The sequence below is a fragment of the Coregonus clupeaformis genome, unplaced genomic scaffold (assembly GCF_020615455.1).
Source record: "Coregonus clupeaformis isolate EN_2021a unplaced genomic scaffold, ASM2061545v1 scaf0090, whole genome shotgun sequence".
NCBI lineage: Eukaryota > Metazoa > Chordata > Actinopteri > Salmoniformes > Salmonidae > Coregonus > Coregonus clupeaformis.
The window spans coordinates 160,586-178,277 of NW_025533545.1; the positions used below are offsets into that span (position 1 = coordinate 160,586).

General features: G+C 45.4%; 1 protein-coding gene across 2 annotated transcripts in view; it reads left to right on the forward strand.

The window, feature by feature from the left end:
- The window catches only part of hspa12b (heat shock protein 12B), a 33,031-nt gene that overhangs the window by 14,063 nt on the left and 1,276 nt on the right, over positions 1-17,692 (forward strand). The window contains exons 9-16 of one of the 2 annotated variants that reach the window (XM_041872212.2): positions 7,883-7,969; positions 9,913-10,017; positions 10,409-10,497; positions 10,665-10,834; positions 11,203-11,306; positions 11,462-11,652; positions 12,524-12,717; positions 12,973-13,717. In XM_041872212.2, the coding sequence (XP_041728146.1) occupies positions 7,883-7,969; positions 9,913-10,017; positions 10,409-10,497; positions 10,665-10,834; positions 11,203-11,306; positions 11,462-11,652; positions 12,524-12,717; positions 12,973-13,240 (1,208 nt within the window). In that variant the 3' untranslated portion in view covers positions 13,241-13,717. Of the gene's footprint in view, positions 1-7,882; positions 7,970-9,912; positions 10,018-10,408; positions 10,498-10,664; positions 10,835-11,202; positions 11,307-11,461; positions 11,653-12,523; positions 12,752-12,972; positions 13,718-17,692 lie in introns of those variants that run through there. The other variant, XM_045213216.1, reaches the window with a different exon arrangement.

The following is a 17,692-nucleotide window of genomic DNA, read 5'->3' on the forward strand; positions in this document are numbered from 1 at the left end:
AGAGAGAGAGAGAGAGAGAGAGAGAGAGAGAGAGGAGAGAGGAGAGAGAGAGAGAGAGAGAGAGAGAGAGAGAGAGACAGAGACAGAGAGAGAGAGAGAGAGAGAGAGAGAGAGAGAGAGACAGAGAGAGAGAGACAGAGAGAGAGAGACAGAGACAGAGAGAGAGAGAGAGAGAGAGAGAGAGAGAGGAGACAGACGACAGAGAGGACCACAATTGCGACACACAGAAAGTTATTTAAACTTAAGGGGAAAGGGATGTAGGGAGGGAGGAAGGTCAGGGGGTTATCCCGTTCCGATGTGCTGGGTCTGTGCCTCCCCCAGTGGCAGCGGAATCGCGTCCGATGACGCGGAGGTTGGTGGTCAGAAGTCCTGGGGGGAGGAAACACAGAACACGATGAAAACAGGAGAAGTACAGTTCAAGGGAAATCCAAAATACGATAGCAAGGCAGAAGGCTGGTCAGAGTTACCGGATTGAAGAGAAGTAGGAGTGGAATGGCAGAAGCAGGTGGATTCCTGAGGCAGAAGAGTATCCAATAAACAGGCAGGTCCGGGGTCACAAAACAGGGTGAGCTAGAAGCGGAGCAAACAGGTTCCGGGTGTGAGCTTTGGAGACGATCTGACACCGGAGAGCGGGAAAGACAGGGCCTGAAATACTGGGAGAGGTTAGTGGGTAATGCAGCGCAGCTGGCAGAGTAATTAGAGCGAGCAGAGCAGGGACAGGTGGACTAGAGGTGGTAGAGAGAGGGAGGTGAGCAGAGTGGAAGATAGTGGAAACCAATAAGGTGGTAACCCGGTGGAGGGAGAGGGCTCATGACAGAACCCCCCCCAAGGGACGGCCCCAGAAGTCCTAAGAGCAACACCACGCCGGGCGGGAGGAGGGGAGCGGAGGAGGGCTAGAACCCCGAACGGAGGGAACGCCCCCAATGGAGAAGAGGGTGGTCGGAGATGGGACAGGTCCCGAGACAGGATCAGGCACAGGACAGGAAGGAGAGGCCGGACGGTTAGGGACCCCTCTGGGGCGGCCCCCTACGGATTGCAGGTTGGTCAGGATGGGGGGAAAGCGGTGATGAGAGTATCCATATCCGACTAGCGGACATCTAGGTCAAGCCGCCCAGTCAACGAGGTAGGAGACCTAGACCGAAGCGAGGCGGGGAGGGTAAACAGACCACCATCGAACGGGAGGAGGGGAAAGGAGGGAAGGACCGGGACAAGTGAGAATCACTGGGGGCCGGCAGGAACGACTCTGTGTTGGTTGCAGATGGGGCAGGCTTGGACGACCCCGCGACATCCTTCCTCAGAGAGGGCCACCAGAACCCCTGGGCGAGCAGGTTGTGCGGGTGGAGCCAGGGTGACAAGCTAAGGGAGTATGTCCCCACTGAACGACCGGGACCCAGGCTTGGGGACAAAAAGAGTGGGAAGTGCTGGGACTGGCTGGTTAGGAGAGCTCAGCACCAGTTCCTCAACAGCCCAGGCCAGAGCTGCAACGATGCAGGGACTTGGCAGAATCGACACAGGGTCTTGGAGTCAGGAGGGAGTTATAGGTATCCGAGGGGGCAGTGGGGGCAAGAGGAGGGGTGGCAGCCTCTCCCCACTCCCTGATCACCCGCACCCATCGAGCTGAGGGCTGTGGCGGGGGAGGCGCCATGGGAAACCCAGGATGAGGGGTTGGCCTGGAGAGGGGAGCAGGGAAAGGATATTTCTGATGGTTTCCGGACAGACCCATCGAGACCGGGGGGAATGAGAGAGATCCAAAGGCAGTGCGGCAGGAATAGGAGGTGTAAACGAGGTTCAGTCCAGTTGGCGTGACAGCTGATGTATATGTTGGTTCGCGCCAGGAATTCACCAGAGCAGCCAGGGTGTGAGTGAGTAGGGAGGAGAGGTGAATTTGCAGCAGGGGTTTGGGGGAGGATGGATGGAGAACTCAACCGGACTCCCATGGGGATTGCTTAAAAGTTCAGACGAGTAACCTACACAAAAGGCAGAGGTTTGAGGTGAAGGTGGCGCTCTGCAGGAGTGAGAGAGGTCAGCCCAACAAGTGAGACTGACTCAAGCTGACCTGGGTGAGTGGCAGTAGATGACAGTTCGAAAGAGGGGAGGCGCCTCAGACACGTATCCTATGTGATCTGAGCAGTCAGTGGATGGCTTTATCAAGAGTGGAAGGTAGATCATGATGGAGACCAACCGCCCTGATATAGTCAGCCAAAATGGAAGAACGCCACCAACGATGGGTGGTCAAGAACTCCACCAGTGGAAGTCGATGGAATGGTTGGGACTGTAGCGCCTTGTCGAATAGAACATAGAGACGCTGGGGAATAGGTAAACACCTTCCGCATCTCCTCAGCAAAGAGGCCCTAAGGCTCAATGGTTTGAGCTCGAACTCTGCTGTTCCCCAGAGTGAGCTCGGCCCGCCAGGTGAGTGGGATGGCATACCCAATTTAGCCCTCCGGGGCGAAGGTCTGGTGCAAGGAAGGAGCTGGTCAGGAATGGGACTTGAATCGCCGCTGAACCGGGGCAACGTGAGCAGAGCGAATGATGGAGGTAACGGCAGGCTGGTGGGAGACAGGAGGGTGGTGAGGAGTTGAATGATCATGGCGAGCGGTTGTTGTGCTGCTGGGATGCTGCTGGTGCTGCGTGGAACTCGAAGCTGTTGGTGGCGACCGGAAAGAGAAGAGAAGGCAGCCCTCTCAGGGAGGCGTAAATGGAGGGGGTTGCTCAGGCTTGGTTATGTGGGGGGAAAGTGGCTGAGTCATGATGGCAGATCGCACTTAGGTCCAGACAGACGACAAGAGGACACAAGTGCGACACACCAGAAAAGTTATTTAAACTTAAGGAAAGGGATGTAGGGAGTGAGTGAAGGCTCCAGGGGTTATCCGCCGATGTGCTGGGTCTGTGCCTCCCCAGTGGCAGCGATGCAGGCCGATGAGCGGTGGTGGGAGGTCCAGAAGTCCTGGGGGAGGGAAAACAGAAAAGATGAAAAAGGCAGAAGTGACAGCCAAGGGAAATCAAAATACGAAGCAAGGAGAAGGGTAGAGTTAGGGATTGAAGAGTAGTCAGGAGTGAATGGAGAAGTAGGTCTGGATCTCTGAGGCAGAAGAGTATAATAAACAGGAGGTGGGTACAAAACCAGGGGTGAGCAGAAGCGAGGAAACAGGTGGGTGAGCTTTGCAGAGATTGACAGACTGGAAAGACAGGGCCTAAATATGGGAGAGGTTAGTGGATGCAGAGAGGCAGAGTAATTAGAGCCGAGCAGAGAGGGACAGGGGAGGAGTGAGGGAGTAGAGAGAGGGAGGTGAGCAGAGGGAAGATAGGGAAACCAAAAGGGGAAGGGGAGGAGAGGGCCATGACAGAGAGAGAGAGAGAGAGAGAGAGAGAGAGAGAGAGAGAGACAGAGACAGAGAGAGAGAGAGAGAGAGAGAGAGAGAGAGAGAGAGAGAGAGAGAGAGAGAGAGAGAGAGAGAGAGAGAGAGAGAGAGAGAGAGAGAAAGAAAGAGGCTTTGCCTTGAATGACTCTTTGCCTGTATGTGCTGTCACAGCAGTCCAGAAGTATGTGTGTTTTGTGTGGATGGACACACATACACCCACCCACACACAGGATATTGTAATTGGAACAAGGTGCTGTGAGACCATGATCTCACCCCCACTCTGCCCTGTTAGCTCGCTCTCTCTCTCATTTTTCTTTCTTTGTCAAACACTGTAAAGCCTCAAAACATGTTGATCTCATGAATGGCCGGTCCTTGCGTCCATAGCTCTGGCTACGAATTTGAGGGTGGTTACATTTGTCCAGCCCCATCCCTCAGCTGTTTACCAAAACATTGGCAGGGAGTCCTATTTGTTGTTGTTTGAACTGTAGATTGCCCCTTTAAACGTCATCATTTATAGTTTTCTTTCAGCCTTTCCTCCCGTTTCCTCCTCTTTCAGCCTTTAGACGTTTCTTTCCTCCCGTTTCCTCTTCTCTTTCTGCCAATGTTGTAAGACAGCCTTAGTCAATTAAGAATTCTTATTTACGTCTCTCTCTCTCTCTCTCTCGCTCGCTCTCTCTCTCTCCCTCTCTCTCTCTCTCTTCTTTGTATTTTTTTTGCTGTAAAATGACTTCCAGACCCCTTATAAAAACACACAAGCACGCACGCATGCACACACACACACACACACACACAGCCAATTTCAGCGGTCCCTGGTTATGTTATTCTGTTCAGCCTCATTACCATATGAGTAAGTATTGGCCAGGGTTCAAATTGTCCCCCCTCCACACACACACACACACCCTCCATATCCCCAATGTGTGTCTCATTTCAAAATCCCAGATGTCAAAGATACAATACAGGGCCTTGTCATTGTCCCAAAATAGACTGTATCAACAACATTTTAGTCATTTAGCAGACGCTCTTATCCAGAGCAATTAGGGTTAAGTGCCTTGCTCAAGGGCACATCGACAGATTTTTCACCTAGTCGGCGATTAGAACCAGCAACCTTTTGGTTACTGGCACAACGCTCTTAACCACTAAACTACCTGCCCCAGAGCGACTTACAGTTAGCGCATACATTTTCATACTGGCCTCCCCGTGGGAATCGAACCCACAACCCTGCTGTTGCAAGCGCCATGCTCTACCAACTGAGCTACAACAGAGACTGCATCTACAACAACGGTACTATGATGATTGTTTAGTTGAATCACTCCAGGACCAGGGTTGAAGCACAATGCCCTATCACCTCTGCTAATATCAACACATCACCTAACACTAACCACATTCGGTACGTTAAGAGCAAATCTCTGTCATTTTAACTCTCTCTCTCGCTCTACTATCTCTCTCCATTCCATCTTGGCTGCAGGGCAAGTCTTTACTCTGTTGTTTTCAGTGGTTGAAGCCATTTACTCTTGACAGTTAGTTAAAATTCTGACAGTTATGTCGGCTTGAACGTATTGGGTCGGTTCCAGGGCCCCCCTCACTAAAGTTTGAATGTGTTGGCTTGGGCTGTAGCCTAGTGGTTAAGCGCGTTGGGCCAGTAACGAAAGGTCGCTGGTTTGAATCCCCCGAGCCAACTAGGTAAATAAATGTGTCCTTTGAGCAAGGCACTTAATCCTAATTGCTCCTGTAAATCGCTCTGGATAAGAACGTCTGCTAAATGACGTAAACGTGTTCACGTATCTGCCACAGTTTAATGTTGTGGGTTGGTTGCGTTACAGTGACGTGTCTGTTCTAGTTGTGTGTTTTTTTTATTTTTTTATGTTGTCTGTTTTTGTTGTTGTTGTATGTTGTATGATTGTTATGATTTGGTTTGGTTGTTTTAAATGTTGTCTATGTTGTTTGATTGTTATGATTCGGTTTGGTTGTTTTAAATGTTGTCTGTATGTTGTTTGATTGTTATGATTTGGTTTGGTTGTTTTAAATGTTGTCTGTATGTTGTTTGATTGTTATGATTTGGTTTGGTTGTTTTAAATGTTGTCTGTATGTTGTTTGATTGTTATGATTCGGATTGGTTGTTTTAAATGTTGTCTGTATGTTGTTTGATTGTTATGATTTGGTTTGGTTGTTTTAAATGTTGTCTGTATGTTGTTTGATTGTTATGATTTGGTTTGGTTGTTTTAAATGTTGTCTGTATGTTGTTTGATTGTTATGATTCGGTTTGATTGTTTTAAATGTTGTCTGTATGTTGTTTGATTGTTATGATTCGGTTTGGTTGTTTTAAATGTTGTCTGTATGTTGTTTGATTGTTATGATTCGGTTTGGTTGTTTTAAATGTTGTCTGTATGTTGTTTGATTGTTATGATTCGGTTTGGTTGTTTTAAATGTTGTCTGTACGTTGTTTGATTGTTATGATTTGGTTTGGTTGTTTTAAATGTTGTCTGTATGTTGTTTGATTGTTATGATTCGGTTTGGTTGTTTTAAATGTTGTCTGTATGTTGTTTGATTGTTATGATTCGGTTTGGTTGTTTTAAATGTTGTCTGTATGTTGTTTGATTGTTATGATTTGGTTTGGTTGTTTTAAATGTTGTCTGTATGTTGTTTGATTGTTATGATTTGGTTTGGTTGTTTTAAATGTTGTCTGTTATGATTTGGTTTGGTTGTTTTAAATGTTGTCTGTATGTTGTTTGATTGTTATGATTTGGTTTGGTTGTTTTAAATGTTGTCTGTATGTTGTTTGATTGTTATGATTCGGTTTGGTTGTTTTAAATGTTGTCTGTATGTTGTTTGATTGTTATGATTTGGTTTAGTTGTTTTAAATGTTGTCTGTACGTTGTTTGATTGTTATGATTTGGTTTGGTTGTTTTAAATGTTGTCTGTATGTTGTTTGATTGTTATGATTTGGTTTGGTTGTTTTAAATGTTGTCTGTATGTTGTTTGATTGTTATGATTTGGTTTGGTTGTTTTAAATGTTGTCTGTATGTTGTTTGATTGTTATGATTTGGTTTGGTTGTTTTAAATGTTGTCTGTACGTTGTTTGATTGTTATGATTTGGTTTGGTTGTTTTAAATGTTGTCTGTATGTTGTTTGATTGTTATGATTCGGTTTGGTTGTTTTAAATGTTGTCTGTATGTTGTTTGATTGTTATGATTCGGTTTGGTTGTTTTAAATGTTGTCTGTATGTTGTTTGATTGTTATGATTTGGTTTGGTTGTTTTAAATGTTGTCTGTATGTTGTTTGATTGTTATGATTTGGTTTGGTTGTTTTAAATGTTGTCTGTTATGATTTGGTTTGGTTGTTTTAAATGTTGTCTGTATGTTGTTTGATTGTTATGATTTGGTTTGGTTGTTTTAAATGTTGTCTGTATGTTGTTTGATTGTTATGATTTGGTTTAGTTGTTTTAAATGTTGTCTGTACGTTGTTTGATTGTTATGATTTGGTTTGGTTGTTTTAAATGTTGTCTGTATGTTGTTTGATTGTTATGATTTGGTTTGGTTGTTTTAAATGTTGTCTGTATGTTGTTTGATTGTTATGATTTGGTTTGGTTGTTTTAAATGTTGTCTGTATGTTGTTTGATTGTTATGATTTGGTTTGGTTGTTTTAAATGTTGTCTGTACGTTGTTTGATTGTTATGATTTGGTTTGGTTGTTTTAAATGTTGTCTGTATGTTGTTTGATTGTTATGATTCGGTTTGGTTGTTTTAAATGTTGTCTGTATGTTGTTTGATTGTTATGATTCGGTTTGGTTGTTTTAAATGTTGTCTGTACGTTGTTTGATTGTTATGATTCGGTTTGGTTGTTTTAAATGTTGTCTGTACGTTGTTTGATTGTTATGATTCGGTTTGGTTGTTTTAAATGTTGTCTGAATGTTGTTTGATTGTTATGATTTGGTTTGGTTGTTTTAAATGTTGTCTGTATGTTGTTTGATTGTTATGATTTGGTTTGGTTGTTTTAAATGTTGTCTGTATGTTGTTTGATTGTTATGATTTGGTTTGGTTGTTTTAAATGTTGTCTGTATGTTGTTTGATTGTTATGATTTGGTTTGGTTGTTTTAAATGTTGTCTGTACGTTGTTTGATTGTTATGATTTGGTTTGGTTGTTTTAAATGTTGTCTGTATGTTGTTTGATTGTTATGATTCGGTTTGGTTGTTTTAAATGTTGTCTGTATGTTGTTTGATTGTTATGATTTGGTTTGGTTGTTTTAAATGTTGTCTATGTTGTTTGATTGTTATGATTCGGTTTGGTTGTTTTAAATGTTGTCTGTACGTTGTTTGATTGTTATGATTCAGTTTGGTTGTTTTAAATGTTGTCTGTATGTTGTTTGATTGTTATGATTTGGTTTGGTTGTTTTAAATGTTGTCTGTATGTTGTTTGATTGTTATGATTTGGTTTGGTTGTTTTAAATGTTGTCTGTATGTTGTTTGATTGTTATGATTTGGTTTGGTTGTTTTAAATGTTGTCTGTATGTTGTGTGTGTTCCAGCGCGTGAGCAGCTGAGGAAAGCGAGACACAGCAGAACTTTCCTGGTAGAGAGGGGCACTGGAGAACTCTGGTCAGAGATGCAGACTGGTGAGTCACACACAGTCAGACAGAACACAGACAGACATAAGGTGGTAGACAGTGAGACAGGCTTTGAGGTCCAGGGTCAAAATAATCAACTCTTCAACCCCCCAATGCGCCTAAAAACTCCCTAAACCGGCCCCATCTCTCTTCTCACTGAGCCATGACAGGAGTCTGGAGAGCCACGCACCCTCTCTGACCCCTACTACCCTCACTCCCTTCCTGACACACACACACACACACACACACACACACACACACACACACACACACACACACACACACACACACACACACACACACACACACACACACACACACACACACACACACACACATAACACACACACACACACACACACACACACACACACACACACACACACACACACACACACACACACACACACACACATACACACATACACACACACATACACACACATCACGGCCGGAAAGGGTTTGGCCCTTGAGACTCTCCTCTACAACTCCATTGTAAATAAACCCCCCCCTCCTTCCTTTCTCTCCTCTCCTCCCAATTCTTACTCAATTACTCACCCTTTTCACCAAATATTGTCTTTCCTCCCTCTCTTTCCTCCCTCTCTTTCTCCTCCCTCGCTTTCCTCCCTCTCTTTCTCCTCCCTCGCTTTCCTCCCTCTCTTTCCTCCCTCTCTTTTTCCTCCCTCTCTTTCTCCTTCCTCTCTTTCCCCCCTCTTTCCTCCCTCTTTCCTTCCTCTCTCTCTTTCCTCCCTCTTTCCTCCCTCTCTTTTCTCCCTCTCTTTCTCTTCCCTCGCTTTCCTCCCTCTCTTTCCTCCCTCTCTTTCCTCCCTCTTGTTCTCCTCCCTCTCTTTCTCCTCCCTCTCTTTCCCCCCTCTTTCCTCCCTCTTTCCTTCCTCTCTCTCTTTCCTCCCTCTCTTTCTCCTCCCTCTCTTTCCCCCTACTTTCCTCCCTCTTTCCTTCCTCTCCCTCTTTCCTCCCTCTTTCCTCCCTCTTTCCTCCCTCTCTTCCCCCCTCTATTTCCTCCCTCTCTTTCCTCCCTCTTTCCTTCCTCTCTCTCTTTCCTCACTCTTTCCTCCCTCTCTTTTCTCCCTCTCTTTCTCCTCCCTCTCTTTCTCTTCCCTCGCTTTCCTCCCTCTCTTTCCTCCCTCTCGTTCTCCTCCCTCTCTTTCTCCTCCCTCTCTTTCCCCCCTCTTTCCTCCCTCTTTCCTCCCTCTCTTTCTCCTCCCTCTCTTTCTCCTCCCTCTCTTTCCCCCCTCTTTCCTCCCTCTTTCCTTCCTCTCCCTCTTTCCTCCCTCTTTCCTCCCTCTCTTTCCCCCCTCTTTTCCTCCCTCTCTTTCCCCCCCTCTCTTTCCTCCCTCTCTTCCCCTCCAGTCTCTCTCCTCCTTCCTCACCTCTCCCCCCATCTCTCTCCTCCTTCCTCACCTCTCCCCCCATCTCTTTCCTCCCTCCCTCACCAGTAGGGTGGGGTCAGCGCCAGTTGAGAATAAGTTCCAGCCTTATCTCTATAGCTAGAACCATACACACACACACACACACACACACACAATCTCAGCTATTGTAATGCCTGGGAGCTGTTTGTGCTTGGGAGGCTGACTCATAACAAACACTCATGGCGTACTCAGACCTCCATCAGAGAGGAAACACACACTGTCAAACACACACACACACTGTCAAATACACACACACACACTGACAGATGAAACCCCTGCATACTAAGAAAAGGAGAGCCCCTTCAAATTGTATTACTTTCTTAAACTCCATGAGACACAAAAAAAAAACTTTCAAGATCTAGGGATGAATGATTCAGAAAGACACTCAAACTTACTGATCTTTCATGGTTTGTGTGTGTGCGCACGCGTGTTCGTGCGTGTGTGTGTGCGCGCGTGTTCGTGCGTGTGTGTTCGTGGGTTTATGTGCGCGTATGTGTGTGTGTGCGTGTGTTTTCTCCCCAGGTGACCGGTACATAGTGGCAGACTGTGGAGGAGGAACAGTAGACCTGACGGTTCACCAGATAGAACAGCCCCAGGGGACACTGAAGGAACTCTACAAGGTCTCAGGTAACGACCTTACCTTAGATAACTTACCTCCCGAGTGGCGCAGTGGTCTAAGGCACTGCATCTCAGTGCTAGAGGCGTAACTACAGACCCCCTGGTTCGTATCACAATCCGGCTGTGATTGGGAGTCCCATAGGGCGGTGCACAATTGGCTGGGGTAGGCCGTCATTGGAAATTAGAATTTGTTCTTAAATGACTTGCCTAGTTTAAAAAAAAAGTATATATATACAGTACCTAACTGTTCAGAGAGAAGCCCCAGGGAATACTACAAGGTCTCAGGTAACGACCTTAGATACCTTACCTTAGATACCTTACCACATTAGATAAATGACCTATGGGGTGAATACATTTTTAGGAAACTCATAATGTGTTTTTGTTCACATGCTTATTTCAGGGGGTCCATACGGGGCGGTCGGCGTCGACCTAGCCTTCGAGGCCATGCTTTGTCAGATCTTCGGAGAAGACTTTATCAAGAGCTTCAAGGTAATTGGTAGAGCATAGAGCATGGTGCTTGCAACGCCAGGATCGTGGGTTTGATTCCCGCTGGGGCCACCCATATACATATTTTTTTTTAAATTCACAAATGATTGTAAATTGCTTCGGTTAATAGCGTCTGCTAAATGGCATTCCTTTTTTAAATTTTATTAAAGGCGAAGCGTCCCGCAGCATGGGTGGACCTGACCATCGCGTTCGAGGCTCGTAAACGCACGGCCACGCCGGGGAGATCCAACGCGCTGAACATCTCTCTGCCCTTCTCCTTTATCGACTTCTACAAAAGATACAGAGGAGAGAGTGTGGAGACGGCCCTGCGCAAGAGCAAGTATGTAGTGGTGAGAGAAGGGCAGTGTGTGTGTGGTGTGGAGACCAAGTATGTAGTGGTGAGAGAAGGGCTGTGTGTGTGTGGTGTGGAGACCAAGTATGTAGTGGTGAGAGAAGGGCTGTGTGTGTGTAGTGTGGAGACCAAGTATGTAGTGGTGAGAGAAGGGCAGTGTGTGTGTTTGACCTCTTTCCCTGTGTGAGGATGAACAAAATAAACCCCTCTCTCTATATCAGTACGAACGTAGGAAAGGGGTCGTCTCACCCCTGCATGTCTCCTTTTCTGGTCTCTCTCTCTCTCTATTTATCCGGGCGAGTCAATTAAGAACAAATTCTTATTTACAATGTCTCTCTCTCTCTCTCTCTCTCTAGCATGAACATAGTGAAGTGGTCGTCTCAGGGAATGCTACGTCTCACTCCTGAAGCCATGAATGAACTGTTCCAACCCACCATTAACAACATCATCAAGCACATTGGTGAGACACACACACACACACACTAACTTTATTTGGTCTCACAATGTAGCATAAGGGTCACATTTTTTATAAACGTCAATATTGACATGTTGGTCTCCTCTCCTCTCCTCTCCTCTCCTCTCCTCTCCTCTCCTCTCCTCTCCTCTCCTCTCCAGAGGAGTTGATGCAGAGACAGGAAGTGCAGGGTGTTCGCTTCCTGTTCCTGGTCGGGGGTTTCGCTGAGTCGCCCATGTTGCAGCAGGCGGCCCAGAATGCTTTGGGGCAAATGTGTCGCATCATCATCCCTCAGGATGTGGGTCTGACCATACTGAAGGGAGCTGTGTTGTTCGGACTGGACCCCACCGTGGTGAGAGTATACACACACACACACACACACACACACACACACACACACACACACACACACACACACACACACACACACACACACACACACACACACACACACCGTGGTACGTACAGTCACACCGTGGTACGCACAGTCACACCGTGGTACGTACAGTCACACCGTGGTACGTACAGTCACACCGTGGTACGTACAGTCACACCGTGGTACGTACAGTCACACCGTGGTACGCACAGTCACACCGTGGTACGTACAGTCACACCGTGGTACGTACACCCACGCACACACACACAGTCTTGTATAACTGACCTTGTGGGGACACACAATTCAGTCCCATTCAAAATCCTATTTTCCCTAACCCCAAACCCCTAAACCTAACCTTAACCTTAACCCAAAAACCTAACCCTAGCTTTTAACCTTAAACCTAATTCTAACCCTAACCCAAACACTAATTCTAATCTTAACCCTAAACCCCCTAGAAATAGCATTTGACCTTGTGGGGACTAACAAAATGCCCCCAGTTGGTGGACTTCTGGTCCCCACAAGTATAGTTAAACACGTCCACTCTCAACCCCACATGGCTGCATCTCAATTGTATTTCCTTATTTCCTTGATTCCTCATTCCTCGTCTCCTTCTCAAAAGGTTCCTCCCCTCTGAACCTCCAATGGGTTGAGAAGGAGGTGAGGACAGAGGATGTGAGGAATCAAGGAAATACAATTGAGATTCACCTCCTGTTCTAAACGTTTCCCCTATTCCTCCCTCCTGGTGCTATGACATCACCAACCATTCTAACCAATCCCCGCTCTCTCTCCTCTCCCCGTTGTGGCACCCTGTTCTAAACATTTCCCCTCTACCTCTACCTCCCTTCAGGTGCGTGTGCGTCGCTGCCCTCTGACCTATGGCGTTGGGGTTCTAAACCGCTTCGTGGAGGGTCGACACCCCCGGGACAAACTATTGGTCAAGGAGGGCCGTGATTGGTGCACCGACATCCTCGACAGATTTGTCTCTGTTGACCAATCAGTGGCTTTGGGCGAGGTCGTGAGGCGGAGCTACACGCCGGCTAGGTCGGGTCACACACACACACACACACACACACACATACACACACACACACACACACACATATATACACACAGCAAAGCCGGGTAACACAAACACAGCGAGGTCGGTCAGACACACACAGTACAGACACACACAGTATGGCTGAGAAGGGCTTGGGGACCTGACACTCTCTGCAGCGCCATACACACACACACACACACACTGCTCACAACAAACTAATATAGACTCACCAAACCTTCTCCTCCCCCTCTCTCTAGATCTGGTCAGAGGAAGATCATCATCAACATCTACTGCAGCGTCAGCGACGACGTTGTTTACATCAGCGACCCTGGAGTGAGGAAGTGCGGCGCGATCACTCTGGATCTACCGGATGCGTTGCCGGGGACGGTTGACGGCGCGGAGAGAAGTGAGAGGAGAGAGATCCGAACCACGATGCAGTTCGGAGACACAGAGATCAAAGTGATGGCGGTGGACATGGCGACCAATCGGACGGTCCGAGCCGCCATCGACTTCCTTTCTAATTGAGGAGACTAAGTACAAGGTCAAAGGATAAAGAAGGAGGAAGTAGGAAGTGGACCCACGAGGGATACGTCGAAGTCGAAGATCCAGGATCAATTAATTTTTTTATATTGAGTCTAGGCATGATGTGACATTTTAAGTGACAACAAGACCTTCAAACTGCTCAACATCACAATTTATTTTTCACATCCAAACAAAACATCTCATACTGATCTAGGATCAGGTCCCACTGGGAGTGACTGCTGCCGGAATATAGTGGGCTTGTTGGAGACCACTGCCGAGTCCCGACTGACCGATCCGCAAATCACCTTGCACCATAAATAACTTCATGATTATTTGCAGATAAGTCAGTCAGCATTTACCCACAATGCATCACGGATCAAATCCTCGCTCTCGAACATGGCCACAGACATTTACCTGTATCTAGTTCCAGTGCCTCTGTCTTCAAGTCAACTGATGATATATTAATAATAATAGTACCTACAGTGGGGAGAACAAGTATTTGATACACTGCCGATTTTGCAGGTTTTCCTACTTACAAAGCATGTAGAGGTCTGTACATTTTTATCATAGGTACACTTCAACTGTGAGAGACGGAATCTAAAACAAAAATCCAGAAAATCACATTGTATGATTTTTAAGTAATTAATTTGCATTTTATTGCATGACATAAGTATTTGATCACCTACCAACCAGTAAGAATTCCGGCTCTCACAGACCTGTTAGTTTTTCTTTAAGAAGCCCTCCTGTTCTCCACTCATTACCTGTATTAACTGCACCTGTTTGAACTCATTACCTGTATAAAATATACCTGTCCACACACTCAATCAAACAGACTCCAACCTCTCCACAATGGCCAAGACCAGAGAGCTGTGTAAGGACATCAGGGATGAAATTGTAGACCTGCACAAGGCTGGGATGGGCTACAGGACAATAGGCAAGCAGCTTGGTGAGAAGGCAACAACTGTTGGCGCAATTATTAGAAAATGGAAGAAGTTCAAGATGACGGTCAATCACCCTCGGTCTGGGGCTCCATGCAAGATCTCACCTCGTGGGGCATCAATGATCATGAGGAAGGTGAGGGATCAGCCCAGAACTACACGGCAGGACCTGGTCAATGACCTGAAGAGAGCTGGGACCACAGTCTCAAAGAAAACCATTAGTAACACACTATGCCGTCATGGATTAAAATCCTGCAGCGCACGCAAGATCCCCCTGCTCAAGCCAGCGCATGTCCAGGCCCGTCTGAAGTTTGCCAATGACCATCTGGATGATCCAGAGGAGGAATGGGAGAAGGTCATGTTGTCTGATGAGACAAAAATATAGCTTTTTGGTCTAAACTCCACTCGCCGTGTTTGGAGGAAGAAGAAGGATGAGTACAACCCCAAGAACACCATCCCAACCGTGAAGCATGGAGGTGGAAACATTATTCTTTGGGGATGCTTTTCTGCAAAGGGGACAGGACGACTGCACCGTATTGAGGGGAGGATGGATGGGGCCATGTATCGCGAGATCTTGGCCAACAACCTCCTTCCCTCAGTAAGAGCATTGAAGATGGGTCGTGGCTGGGTCTTCCAGCATGACAACGACCCGAAACACACAGCCAGGGCAACTAAGGAGTGGCTCCGTAAGAAGCATCTCAAGGTCCTGGAGTGGCCTAGCCAGTCTCCAGACCTGAACCCAATAGAAAATCTTTGGAGGGAGCTGAAAGTCCGTATTGCCCAGCGACAGCCCCGAAACCTGAAGGATCTGGAGAAGGTCTGTATGGAGGAGTGGGCCAAAATCCCTGCTGCAGTGTGTGCAAACCTGGTCAAGACCTACAGGAAAAGTATGATCTCTGTAATTGCAAACAAAGGTTTCTGTACCAAATATTAAGTTCTACTTTTCTGATGTATCAAATACTTATGTCATGCAATAAAATGCAAATTAATTACTTTAAAATCATACAATGTGATTTTCTGGATTTCTGTTTTAGATTCCGTCTCTCACAGTTGAAGTGTACCTATGATAAAAATGTACAGACCTCTACATGCTTTGTAAGTAGGAAAACCTGTAAAATCGGCAGTGTATCAAATACTTGTTCTCCCCACTGTATGTCTTTGTTGTAGTGCCACCTAGTGGGCAGCCGGATCGAACGACCAGCTCTTTCCATTCTCTGTATGGAGAAATAAACGGAACTATGGACTGGTTGAGACGAGGACTGACAAAAATATGCTATGAATATATCTGAACCATTGATTGTATACGCTAGTAAATTGTACCTTTTTTTATATAAAGTTGCTAGAAGGAAATGTAGGCCTCTTGGAAAAAAACACCAAATAAGGTATGATCACAACAGTGTATACGTTGTGTTCCTGCAGCTATCTTGATTGATCATGTATTTGAATACTCTTCTTTATATGAAATATTATCCTTTTATGTATAAAGAACTATCTTAAGAAATAACCCGTTTTATAGCTTGTTTATCGAAGATAACCATATTATGGCATTTCAAATCCCAATGTCAGTTAAAGGTATAATCCTCAGTTAAAACAATAACAAAGCTGTCGCCCATTTTGGTCAAAACCTGAGGGATGGGCTTGGAAAAATGTAAGGACTCACAACCATAGACAGAGCTATGGATGCAAGGACTGACCATCCATGATATCAAATGTAATAGCTTTAACCATGTTGAGGCTACACTCTGTTAGTTTGCATTTACATTGTCAACAAACATTTGGAGTAAAAGAAGCTTATATATTTTGGGTTCTCGTGGAGTAAGATAGCTGAACTAAACTCATGAGGTATATACAATAGGTTATAGCGCATTCAGAAAGTATTCACACCCCTCGACTTTTTCCACATTTAGTTACAAAGTGAGATTAAAATTGATTTGTAACTTTTTTGTCAATGATCTACACAAAATACTCTATAATGTCAAAGTGGAGGAAAAATTATAATATTTATAAAAAATATTCAATAAAACATTATCTTGATTAGATAAGTATTCAACCCCCTGAGTCAATACATGTTAGAATCACCTTTGGCAGCGATTTCAGCTGTGAGTCTCTAAGAGCTTTGCACACCTGGATTGTACAATATTTGCACATTATTCTTTTTAAAATTCTTCAAGCTCTGTCAAGTTGGTTGCCATTTTCAAGTCATGCCATAGATTTTCAAGACGATTTAAGTCAAAACTGTAATTAGGCCACTCAGGAACATTCAATGTCGTCTTGGTAAGCAACTCGTGTAGATTTGGCCTTGTGTTTTAGGTTATTGTCCTGCTGAAAAGGTGCATTCGTCTCCCAGTGTCTGTTGGAAAGCAGACGGAACCAGATTTTCCTCTAGGATTTTGCCTGTGTTTAGCTCTATTCTGTTTCTTTTTATCCTAAAAAACTCCCTAGTCCTTGCCGATGACAAGCACACCCATAACATGACGCAGCTGCCACCATGCTTGAAAATATGAAGAATGTTATTCAGTGATATGTTGGATTTTCCCCAAACATAACACTGTATTCAGGACAAAGCTAATTTCTTACATTTTCACTTTAGTGCCTTATTGCAAACAGGATGCATGTTTTGGAATGTTTATATTCTGTACAGGCTTCTTTTAACTCTGTCAATTAGGTTAGCATTGTGGAGTAACTACAATGTTGTTGATCCATCCTCAGTCTTCTATCACAGCCATTAAACTCTGTATGTTTTAAAGTCACCATTTGCCTCAGTGTGAAATCCCTGAGCGGTTTCTTTCCTCTCCGGCAACTGAGTTAAGAATGACACCTGTATCTTTGTAGTGACTGGGCGTATTGATATACCATCCAAAGAGTAATTAATAACTTCACCGTGCTCAAAGGGATATTCAATGTCTGCTTTTTTTTTCTTCTTACCCATCTACCAATAGGTGCCCTTCTTTAAGAGGCATTAGAAAACCACCCTGGTCTTTGTGGTTGAATCTGTGTTTGAATGTCACTGCTCGACTGAGGGACCTTACAGATAAATGCGTGTTGTATACAGAGATGAGGTAGTCATTCATTATTGCACACAGTCCATGCAACTTGTGACTTGTTAAGCACATTTTTGCTCCTGAACTTACACTGAACCAAAAATCGGTTGGTCACAGATACCTTTAAAAAAAGGTAGGGGCGTGGATCAGAAAACCAGTCAGTATCTGGTGTGACCATCATTTGCCTCATGCAGCGCTACACATCCCCTTCGCATAGAGTTGATCAGGCCGTTGATTGTGGCCTGTGGAATGTTGTCCCACTCCTCTTCAATGGCTGTGCGAAGTTGCTGGATATTGGCGGGAACTGGAACACGCTGTCGTACCAGTTGATCCAGAGCATCCCAAACATGCTCAATGGGTGACATGTCTGGTGAGTATGCAGGCCATGGAAGAACTGGGACATTTTCAGCTTCCAGGAATTGTGTACAGATCCTTGCGACATGGGGCTGTGCATTATCATGCTGAAACGTGAGGTG